The 10995-nt window shown below is 40.8% G+C and overlaps 1 protein-coding gene and 1 long non-coding RNA gene across 5 annotated transcripts; both read left to right on the forward strand.

Annotated features, from left to right (window-relative positions):
• Nucleotides 1-57: 57 nt before the first annotated feature.
• Nucleotides 58-465, forward strand: LOC120272363. The gene is made up of 3 exons (XR_005540179.1): nucleotides 58-113; nucleotides 189-301; nucleotides 387-465. It is a non-coding gene; the product is annotated as an uncharacterized LOC120272363 (long non-coding RNA).
• A 21-nt stretch (nucleotides 466-486) lies between these two features.
• Nucleotides 487-2164, forward strand: LOC120272361 (conserved oligomeric Golgi complex subunit 2-like). Of its 4 annotated transcripts, none has more exons than XR_005540176.1 (7): nucleotides 487-550; nucleotides 1027-1126; nucleotides 1207-1415; nucleotides 1502-1633; nucleotides 1747-1797; nucleotides 1961-2037; nucleotides 2114-2164. XR_005540176.1 is itself a non-coding variant. In XM_039279177.1 (7 exons), exons 2-6 carry the CDS (start codon nucleotides 1089-1091, stop codon nucleotides 1974-1976), a joined length of 453 nt encoding a protein of 150 aa, XP_039135111.1. In that variant the 5' UTR covers nucleotides 487-550; nucleotides 1027-1088; the 3' UTR covers nucleotides 1977-2037; nucleotides 2114-2164. The 4 variants fall into 4 exon arrangements, 3 of the variants coding, with proteins under 3 accessions (XP_039135111.1, XP_039135113.1, XP_039135112.1); XM_039279177.1 differs by having other exon boundaries at nucleotides 1200-1415; XM_039279179.1 differs by having other exon boundaries at nucleotides 1032-1126; nucleotides 1200-1415.
• Nucleotides 2165-10995: the final 8831 nt, after the last annotated feature.

The following is a 10995-nucleotide window of genomic DNA, read 5'->3' on the forward strand; positions in this document are numbered from 1 at the left end:
CATGTACGAGAGCTTCTTTCCATATCTTGGACAAACTCAAAAAAGCCTCATCGCATTTTTTTCAACTATTGGAAGGCAGATCTTTCCCTGGGGTTGTTCTTAGATGCGTTCAAGTATGAAGTGGATACTTTCTTTGAATCTTACAGCCCATTTCAAATCCAATTTGATATATACTCCAATTTCTGCAGGTACATCTTCCAGCCCATTTAAAATCCAATTTGAATTGCTTGAGGAAGATGAGCAGATAATGGACTTCATTACGAATGGCTCGCAAATTTTTTGCTTGACATCTCTTCATCAGGTTCACATTTTTACTGCAATACTACTAATTTCCTCATGATAACACTTTTTGAAATATTATCAAGTATCTCGTTATGATTTTTCAGCCAATTCTGGGTTGCACGTTTTTTATTTCTTGGCCCATTCTATACTGAATGAAGTTCTTTTGTCAATTCAAAAGGGGAAAACCCGGGGCATTCTCACCTAAAAAGACCTACAAAGTTTCTAAAGAACTATAAAACAAGCATGTTGTTCTTGGACTATCTTGAAGGTATTTTTTTCAATTCACACTGAAATCAGATTTCTTGTTCTTTTTTTAGAATGTTCTAGTACCATTTTTTTCAATAGTTTAATTCATGAATTTGAGCTTTGTAAGATTTTTTTGGGGTAATTTAGGATATACTAAATTTCTCCTGTCTCATTGTTATGAAACTCAATTAGGCTAAACAATGCTGGTATGTGATAGTTGTCAAAGTGATTTCTTCCATTAGGTCTGTAATTGAGTCGAGCTTAATTGGCTTAAGGTCAGCTCAAGCTCGGTCAAAAATTGGTTACATTGAGTTTTTAATATTCAATTCTAACTTCAATAACTTGACTTTGGGGTTGGTTTAGCTTAAAAATTGAGATGAGTTCAAGCTTGCCAAGCCAAAAGCTCATTTAAAGCTGGACTTATGTATTAAGCAATAAATATTATGCTTCATGCACTATGTGCATTTTTTGTTTCCTAACATTAAATCATCTGTGAAGGTTAGTGTACATCCAGATCAGCAGTTACTAAATTTCGGTCAGCACCTATATATGTAGACTTTATGAGGCAGTGGAATGTTGGTGTTTATTTCTCACTGAGGTACTTATATGGAACATAGTTGTAGAGAGAGTTCCCTTTCAGTGGCCTGCATCAATTGATTCAATTATACCAGTTTTCAGGAAATTGCGGGCACTTTGGATTCTGTCCTTACAGTTGGTAGTATTACGTTTGTTGATGATTTAAATGACAATGGAGGGAAAGACCATAAGCTCCTGATGAGGCAAAGCGTTGTCTTGATGGAAAGCTTGAGATCCTGCTGGAATGAAAATGTGATTGTTTTTTCTTCTACTGATAAGTTCCTTAGATTGTCTTTGCAACTTATTTCGAGGTCAGTGGTGCTGCATTGTTAGCTTCATATTTTCGAATATGTAAAATTCTTAATTAAATATATGAACTTACTCTATTTGAAAACAGGCTCTCAAGTTGGTTGTCTTCTGGTCTGGAAGCTCGGAAAGCACACCATTTGAGCTCAAATTCTACAACAAACTCGGCACATGGCAAGCTGAGCCTGGCGTTGTTGGTCAGGCTGTCATCACCGCTGTCAAGGTCTCTACATCTGTTTTCTATCTATTAATTTTTTTGGATGATCTTAAAAATGTGATTCTTCTTGTTATTGAATGAAATTGTCTGTTTTTTCCTCTTCTTTTACTTGAATGCAGGCATGCTACAGGCATATTGATTGTGCACAGACTTATGGAAATGAGAATGAGGTATATTAATAATATGTTTATGTGTGGATTATTTTCTTAATTATATATGACCATGATGGTTTTGAGTGACTAGCTTGACAGTTGAGCCTAAAGTTTTTAATGAAGTCATTTATTTAGTCATTTGAGCTTAGATATTCTTTGATATGATTTCTGGTGATCTTAGATTGGTTTGGCTTTAAAAAAGCTGTTTGATGATGGAGTGGTGAAACGTGAAGTACTATTTATAACCTCCAAACTTCGGTTTGTTTCTTCCCATGCTCATAAATTCATTTGATCATATGCAAGTTCATGTAATAGCATCAAGATTAGTTTGCAGGTGTGGTGATCATGATCCAGAAGATGTACCAGAGGCACCGGAAGCAACCTTTGAAAGACTTACGACTTGACTATCTAGATCTTTATCTGGTACTACTTTCTCAATAGCCAGAACTTTTTGGTTTTTGCATGATTGATCAACAACATTTAGCTATGAAGATTCATGTTATTAATGTATATATGTTATATTGCCATCATAAGCCATCCAGAGTTGATATAGTTTTTTTCCCTTAATTAATTCTTTGACCATTGTTTAACCACAGCATGCTGCCATAGTGATCTATACGATGAGATAGTTACACACATGACCTTTTTGACTTAGATGAAGATATTCCTTGTATCATATGATGAGATTATCTGATCTTGAAAGTAATTAATTTTCTTAATGTGGTTTACATGTTCTTGGTCAATCTTTTTGCTTTAAAAAGCTGTTCTTTCTCGCAGGTTTGATAGTGTAAGCTCCAACATGCACATTGACAAGGTCTAATTTGATGATCCACTCATGTTGGTGAGAGATTTATACTAAATGCAGTGCACTACTCTTACTGCCACATTCTGTTTTCAAGCTGGAGTTGCTACTAACTACATCCGTGTGGATGACATTTTGAGGTGTTTTGCTTCATATGTGAAAATTTTATCTGTATTACATTATATAGGCAATAAAAGAGCTGTGTTTGATTATCAGAAACTCTGCTGAGTTGATGAAATACAAATTTCAAATAAATTATTTTTCTTTTTGTTCTAAAGGTGTTAGAAATGATCAAGTGAAACTTGGTTGCCTGTCAATTTTTTTTGTTTTTGTTTTTGTTTTGTTTTGTTTTGTTTGTTTTGTTTGTTTTTTGTGAAAAATGGAATTTAATTAAAATGTGAGTTTTTTAAATGATTAAAAGTAGGGTTTTAATGGTAGAGGGGTTATAACCGCCTCTAAAAATATAAGTGTTGTGAAAATCTTGTTAATTGTAGAGACGGTTATAACCACCTCTAAAACTAGTTTTAAAATTTTAATTTTAGAGGCGGGTATAACCGCCTCTAAAAATCGCTTTCTTAGTTATTACTTTACCCCAACGGTTGTATCAAACCGGCTCTAAATTATAGAGCCGGCTTAATACGAGCCGGTTTAGAGACGGGTGAAAAATTCACCACTAAAGCTATAGAGGCGGTTTTAACCGCCTCTATAGATCATGAAAAACCGCCTCTAAAAGCTCTTTTTTTCAGATGTAGTGAAAGATGATGATCACATTTTTGAGAAATACATTGTCTGGAGTTTCAACATCACCAATTATTTAATTTATATATTTTGATATCTTCAAGTTCTTCTAATTTGCTTAGATATAAACCAAAGCAAAAGCCAATTTTCAATAACGACTTGCAAATTGGCTTAAAAAAATTATTATTAAATAACTCATTATAATGCAAACTGTTGAGCTACATTTTTCACAAAATAATATTTTTTTAATCACTATTATTAGTTTGAACGGTTTAATATATGCCTACAACTACTTGAGTGTTGTACTAAGCTGGGACGGAATATTTTTTTGTTATCTACCTTATTTAATTATTGTTTGGAATCATTTTGACAATAGCCTTGTGTTAGCTGCTACCAGCCCTATCACATTAGTGGACATATAGGCCTCTTGGAGATGCAGCCTTTGGCCATCGCTTAAAGACACCAATCTTTAATCCATCCCCAGACGTCTAGCCATCGCTTAAGGAACTATTATGGCTATTCTTGCTGAGACTAGCTTTCAAGATGAAGCATTTGGCATGGAGCTGGCGTTGTATCAGTGTCATAGCTGCAACTTGATCCCAGACAAGATATTCACTGACTGTGCCAATGTTATCGAATGCATTTCCAAAAGAGACAATCACATCATGTGGAGATTTATTGAAGTCTTGGAAAAATTTAGAATTTGCTGTCCAAATTTCCCGGGGTTAAACCTGAACTTATCCCTCGAGAACATAATCTTGTTGCTGATGCCTTGGCTTCATATGGAAGAAGAAATCCTCATCTTTCCCTCTTCTTCAGGGGTTTAGAATTATCAAGATGGTTGATGGATGCCACTCTTCAAACGGGCTTTGATTTCTGATGTGTCCTAGTCTGCTGTGTTAGTTGTCCTTAGCTACTTTGTAGCTTTCTTTTTCCCAAAAAAAAAAAAACCTTATGTCCTGGGCCAATGTTTGGAAATTTTGGTTGGAGATAAATGAGTTCATTTTAAAACTAAAACACAACATCCATCTTCAATCATTAACAAAATTATTCAAATACTTTGCAACTCCAAATTAAAGGGGGTAAAAGCTGGAATATTCATGAGTTTTTTGTGAAAAGGAGTCTATAGATCCTTGAGGTCCTACTCGAGAGATCTTAATAATTTAACATCCAGCATGTACACTGGATGATTGTGTTTGAAAGTCTAACTTGGAGCCTCTCTGGGATTAAACCGCTCTCTCAGTCAACAGAGTAGCATTATTTACATCTCTACTTAATTTTGTGTCCTTTGTCGTTCCCAGTTGCTTTCCACTTCTTTTTTTGTTTTTTTTGGAAAAATTGGATAAATTACTTCAATTAAAAAAGATACCAAAACAACAACCCTCCACTAATCCAACGTGAAGGAGACAAAAGGAACCACCATACCACTAGATGTGATAATACAACATCAAATACAAAATAAACAAAGAACAAAAGACCAGAACGAGGAACTTAAGCCATCCTCAAGGCCACGCCCAATAGAATCCTAGACTGTGCTTTGCCCAAGAACTTCCTCTGCCGGCGGAGCCTACCCAAATTCATCCACCCGAGGACCTAAAACTCTAGGCTTCATCTGATGGTTGAGATTGAATCATCAAACGTCCCTCTAGAGCCCTTTGCAATTATAGAGAACCAAGATAAAATCTTCCGATCAATTTTCAAGATACTACAATGAGAAGGCAAAATATTAGAATTAAAGATAAGATCATTTCTAGCAAGCCAAATGTTACAAACAAGCGTTTTTACGACTAAGTCCCCAATATCCCTCATGGCAGGTGACACGGGGCTTGTCGGTGTGGCAACCTTCAACGCTCCTCCGTGCGGCACTTGTGCGCTCCCACAAGTCAGCCTACTCTCGCGGGTGTAAAAACCTACACCTGCCCAAGAAACTCACACAAAGAGAATGGACACAAAGATAAGAGAGAAAAGATAAACTCTCTATTGATGTAAGGAAGCTATTACAACCGAAGCCAAGATACAACTCTTCCTCTCTCCTCCTCACTTCTACTAAGTGAGAGCTCTCTTCTCTTCTTCTTCTCCTAAGAATGAGAATGAGAGAGTGAAGAATGAAATGAGAATGCATGAAATGGAGATGGGAGGGGGAGTTTATATAGCCAAGCTTTGGAATCTCATCCAAGGATAACGAGACGAACGCCATTCGAGACGTTCCCGTTCCAAGAGCTAGATGCCGAGCCAAATTCCTCTCCAAGGACAAGCAAACGAACAACGCTCCTATTTGCCAGGTCCCGACATCAATCCATGCTCCCCATTAGCTATAGAGTGTCTCTCTCCTGTCAACAGCGCCTGATAATCACTGTTTATCCGCCCGGGATGTCTCGGTACCATAACCGGCCTACCGAGAGACTGTCTCCGCCCGTACGCATCTGTCTGTACGAGAATACGAGTTCATGATTCTTTGGCTTCAGTCGAGCGGGTCGCTACTCCGCTCTCGGACAAGATGATCCGATCATGTCCTAGTATATTTGACCGTTCAGAGTGAAATCCAAAATTGGTCTAAGGGAGTGGACTAACCACACTCCCGGCTTCTCTTGACCATGTCACTCCCGTGCCAAGGGCGTGACGCCAAAAAGCCCTATAACAAACCTCCCCCACCGGGAGAATCCGACGTCCTCGTCGGAGGGAAACTAAGTGGCCATGGCAACTTCCAGCTCGCCCGCTTAGTCAACTTCCCTGTTTGTCTTCTTCCCGTCTCTTGTCAAGTCGAAATGGGTTAGTGGCCTCTTCCGATCCATCAACTGTGGGATCCAGAAGATCGAGTCACTACTCGTGTACTGCGGCCTTGCTCCTGCATCTTGATGGTTCCCGCCTTTGGTCTAACATCAAGCCCAGCGTCTTCATCCTTAGGACACATCACCAACTGCCCCCGGCACGATTGGTAGGAGATCATATTGAACCGACGGCACCTCCTTTGCCAATGTTCCTCCTTAGGACAAAACTTTGTCCGATGTGGTCCTAGATGAACGACCCATCCTTCGGTAAGGCCCTCCTCTCTTGGCCAAATGCTAGCATCCGCTATCTCCGAGCCCTTTCTTGACCTCGCATGTGGGAAGAATTCTCCTTCCCCGATGCTCCTTCCACCTTCGAAGTGCGCCATTGTTGTGTTGTCGCGCGTAGCACCTTTATGATGATGTACAAAGGAACTCCTATCCAAGGACTCGTCTATTACAAAGAGAAGAAACTCCGTCCTTTCATACCAAAGTAATAAACAGCTTTTACATCCAAAATGAGGCTACCGCCTACTTTCATACAAAACAAACGTGCTTATGAAAATAAATTACAACACAACAAAATTTGGGATGCGCCTCGCATTCCCCCTAGCCCTCCGGCTCTCGGGCTGTCATGTCTCGGCTGTCTCCCCCAAAACTCTCGGCGCTCCGTGGCATCACTAGCAAGCGTCAAGTAGCCGAGTGGTGGTCGAAGATCCCGGTCCAACGGCCACCAAATTTCCCTGCCCCCTCCCAGTCTAGAGGATATTTGGTAGATCTGAGGGGTCCTATGGAGCGTAGGTCCATCTACCCCCATCTGAAGTGGACCTGGCCTTGGGAACACCAGTTTGGGTAGGACGATTCCCGGGGCACGAACCGACAATAACCACCGAACTCGAATTCGTCGTGGAGGAGCCAAGGCTCCAACTTCCCCACGACCATGAATCCAAAAGGGACATGGACTGCGTAGTGGAGGTATCCTGGACCCAAGTGTCTGGTACGTCACTAGATTGTCTATTCCCTTGGGACCTCGCCAAACTTTGCGACCGGTCCCGCTCGAGCTCCCTCCTGAGCTCCATGCGGTATTGATTCGCCCTCATGTATCGCCGCGGTCGGGGTCTAGCTACCCCACTCGACTCGGGCACTGCCGAGGCGTGGGTAGATGGGGAGTGGTACGACTCAGGAATCGGGGCAGGAACCGGCGCGTTCCTCGCCCTCACCTCGTTAATAAGTTGAAAGATTGACTCCTCCAACCGCTCGAAGCCTTCCTCCAAGCGTCCCATCCGTCCTTCCATCAGGTCCATGCGCCTCTCCATTTCGTGCAATCTTGCCTCCATTCAGATTTGTGCAGTAGCTCTGATACCAGTTGACACTGGGCTTGTCGGCGTGGCAACCTTCAACGCTCCTCCGTGCGGCACTTGTGCGCTCCCACAAGTCAGCCTACTCTCGCGGGTGTAAAAACCTACACCTGCCCAAGGAACTCACACAAAGAGAATGGACACAAAGATAAGAGAGAAAAGATAAACTCTCTATTAATGTAAGGAAGCTATTACAACCGAAGCCAAGATACAACTCTTCCCCTCTCCTCCTCACTTCTACTAAGTGAGAGCTCTCTTCTCTTCTTCTTCTCCTAAGAATGAGAATGAGAATGAGAGAGTGTAGAATGAAATGAGAATGCATGAAATGGAGATGGGAGGGGGAGTTTATATAGCCAAGCCTTGGAATCTCATCCAAGGATAACGAGGCTAACGCCGTTCGAGACGTTCCCGTTCCAAGAGCTAGATGCCGAGCCGAATTCCTCTCCAAGGACAAGAAAACGAACAACGCTCCTATTTGCCGGGTCCCGACATCAATCCATGCTCCACATTAGCTATAGAGTGTCTCCCTCCTGTCAACAGCGCCTGATAATCACTGTTCATTCGCCCGGGATGTCTCGGTACCATAACCGGCCTACCGAGAGACTGTCTCCGCCCGTACGCGTTTGTTCGTACGAGAATATGAGTTCACGATGCTTTGGCTTCAGTCGAGCGGGTCGCTACTCCGCTCTCAGACAAGATGATCCGATCATGTCTTAGTATATTTGACCGTTCAGAGTGAAATCTGAAATTGGTCTAAGGGAGTGGACTAACCACACTCCCGGCTTCTCTTGGCCATGTCACTCCCGTGCCAAGGGCATGACGCCAAAAAGCCCTATAACAGCAGGTCACAAACACAATCACCACACCCCCTAAAGGAGGCACATAGAAGAAGGTGGATTAGGCAACTGAACAAGTCTAATAAAGTAATCCCACACTTGTTTAACAAAAGGGTAATGAATGAATAGATGATCTACAGATTCAATCCACGAATGGCACATCACACAAGTTGTTGTCGTAGCATATTGCATCTTCTACGCCCAGATTCTCAAGAGTAAGAATTGTATTCTTCCAAACAAGCCAATTGAAAAAGTTGATTTTCCTTGGGTACCAGTTGCGCCAAAAGAACTTTGCAGCCGGACATCTCAAACACTCATCATTTAGGAAATTATAAAGTGATTTCACCAAAAAAACCCTATTTCAAGTAAGCATCCACCACTTCTTATCTCCTGTTTCCCCATCAGGTGCCCGCAAGCAATCTCTAATATGCAAAATTTTCCCAATCTCCGTGAAAGGAGTCTCTTCTATCAAAAGGATAAGGTCATGAACTGTGCCATTACGGTGTTGACTATCTCTGAATTCCTCCGGCCACAAAAGCATGGGCTTTTTCCACTTTTGGTAGGCTATGTTTATTTTCATCCCCTGTTAAATTTGTATCTCTCCTTCTTTTTGTATACTTTGTTTATAGTTTTTCCTTTCATGATAGTTTTCATACTTTACTTTTTCAAACAGTTAAAATATTGTTTTAAATTTTTTGTTGGAAAATCTTTTAAACCAAAAAAAAAAAATTAATTTTAATTTAATAAATATTAATAATTTTTTTTAGATTAATATTAATCAAATTTAATATTAGATCCTTCCATGTCTAATTGACTACGAAGTCAATTGGTTTCTAACTGTGTCTTCATTTTTTTTTTTGTTGAAAAGATGGATAAACCACTTCGATAAAATAAAAGATAGGTAATACATCAACACTACCCAGAGTGGTCAAAGGTGCAACAAAAACGAGAACATAGGACCACTAGATTTGGTACACCAACAACTCCAAAAACACCCACAAAGAGGCCTCCAAGGCCCAAAGAAGCTCTAACGGGATTACCCCATGACATACTCGTGATCCTTCACACCGGTGCTAGGCTCACCAGTGGTATCTTCACGTGGCCCCAGAAACTCCACACTGCGGAGATAGAATTGGACTTCTGTCATCACATGACACATGAGATTTTCTAAGCACAGAATCGGAAATCATGTCTTTTCTGCGCACACAGTGAAACATCCCCTTTAACACTTGGATGATAGATATGCTTGTACCTAAGCTATCCTTCTTTGCTTGTACCGCTGCCACCCATATGACTCCCGTTGCGACCAATGGTCTATCCTGATGATCCAATGAGTAGCGACCAGTAGAAAACCTCTACCCGCCAGGGAACATCACATTAAGGTGGGCAGACACAGTTTCCATCTCCTATGTCCATACGGTGAAAGCTAGAATTCACTACCATCATAAGCCTTACCACCCGATCAACTACCAAACTTTGTCCATCCTCGCTCCGTTATCCACCAAGTAGGAAGCTTATCTCCACTATCGTAAGAGGCACCAACTTCATTTTGACCATAGGGTCTTCAGTTGCGTCATTCATCGTGCTTGTGTCCCAACGACCCTCATGGATCAGCACCTTATCCTTTGCTGCTGCGGAGACCTCATGAGTGTAATGAGAGCCTATGCTACCTTCACCAGTTGCTAGCGGGGGCTGGAGAGGGGATGAAAGAGTGCCAACATTCACTGTCACCCTGCCTTTGCACTCTTGAGGAAATCCAATAGTTAAAAGACATTGTGAGATAAAAGAGTTACACCCGTTGACCTTGTCCCTCAAAACCAAAAAAATCAAGGTCTCATCGTCGAAGTCTGAAATCTGGAAGCAAAAGATCAAAATCGGGGTCGCCAATAAGAAAAGGGTTATCCCTCATGTTGCCATCATCATCCAAGTATGTCTAATGATGTTCCTCCTCTTCCTCAATGACGGTATCCTAAAAAATCAAAGTCTCCTCCACATTCCAAGGATCCGATTTCATCAGTGCCAATATAAGGCCATCATCATCTTCCTCGTTGCCAAAGGACTACAAAAAGTCTCCGCCATCATCGCAAGAAGAGCAAGAGTAACACACTAGCGTGTAGACAGTAAAGCTTTCAGGGGTGAAACTGAGGCACACATCTCAACTCATCTTTTTAATTAGCTTCCAAGTCTTCGGTTTTTTTTTCAACTAGCCAAGTCCTCATTTTGTTAGAAACCAATTTTCGTTGGATGACGTGTGTTTTCAGTATATCAGAATTATTTCTTGATGGCACTAACCTCCAAGCAATTAATTACTTCTAGGTCTTTTTTGCTACCACCATGGATATATATCAATCAATGTGTGCTTGTTTTTTTAAAAAAAATTAAAAATTGGATAAACTGGGTTACGTTAAGAAGAGTGTTGCCAAAAAATAAAGTGAGCAAACACAATAAAAAAAACAGGGGCATGGTTCACTGCTAGATCTTCATTATTAATTATACAACACAGTTAGTGATCATGGGTTTGTTCTTCTTCTATTTGGTTTTTTGTTCCATGGCCACCAATTTGTTCGCATCTGAGACTGATGATGGCTTAGCATTGCTTGGATTTAAGAATGGAGTCACATCTGATCCTTCTGGAGCTCTCAAATATTCTTGGAGTAACACTGTTTATTTCTACAATTAGACTAGTGTCTCATGCTCTCACAAGCATAAAGGTAGAG

This window comes from Dioscorea cayenensis, chromosome 11 (genome assembly GCF_009730915.1).
Source record: "Dioscorea cayenensis subsp. rotundata cultivar TDr96_F1 chromosome 11, TDr96_F1_v2_PseudoChromosome.rev07_lg8_w22 25.fasta, whole genome shotgun sequence".
Classification (NCBI taxonomy): Eukaryota; Viridiplantae; Streptophyta; class Magnoliopsida; order Dioscoreales; family Dioscoreaceae; genus Dioscorea; species Dioscorea cayenensis.

Bases quoted from the DNA above. Each gene is read 5' to 3' on its own strand.
- LOC120272361 (XM_039279177.1), top strand. From the start codon at position 1,089: ATGAGGCAGTGGAATGTTGGTGTTTATTTCTCACTGAG. The intron at 1,416-1,501 runs GTCAGTGGTGCT...ATTTGAAAACAG, and splicing joins TCTTTGCAACTTATTTCGAG to GCTCTCAAGTTGGTTGTCTT. The intron at 1,634-1,746 runs GTCTCTACATCT...ACTTGAATGCAG, and splicing joins CTGTCATCACCGCTGTCAAG to GCATGCTACAGGCATATTGA.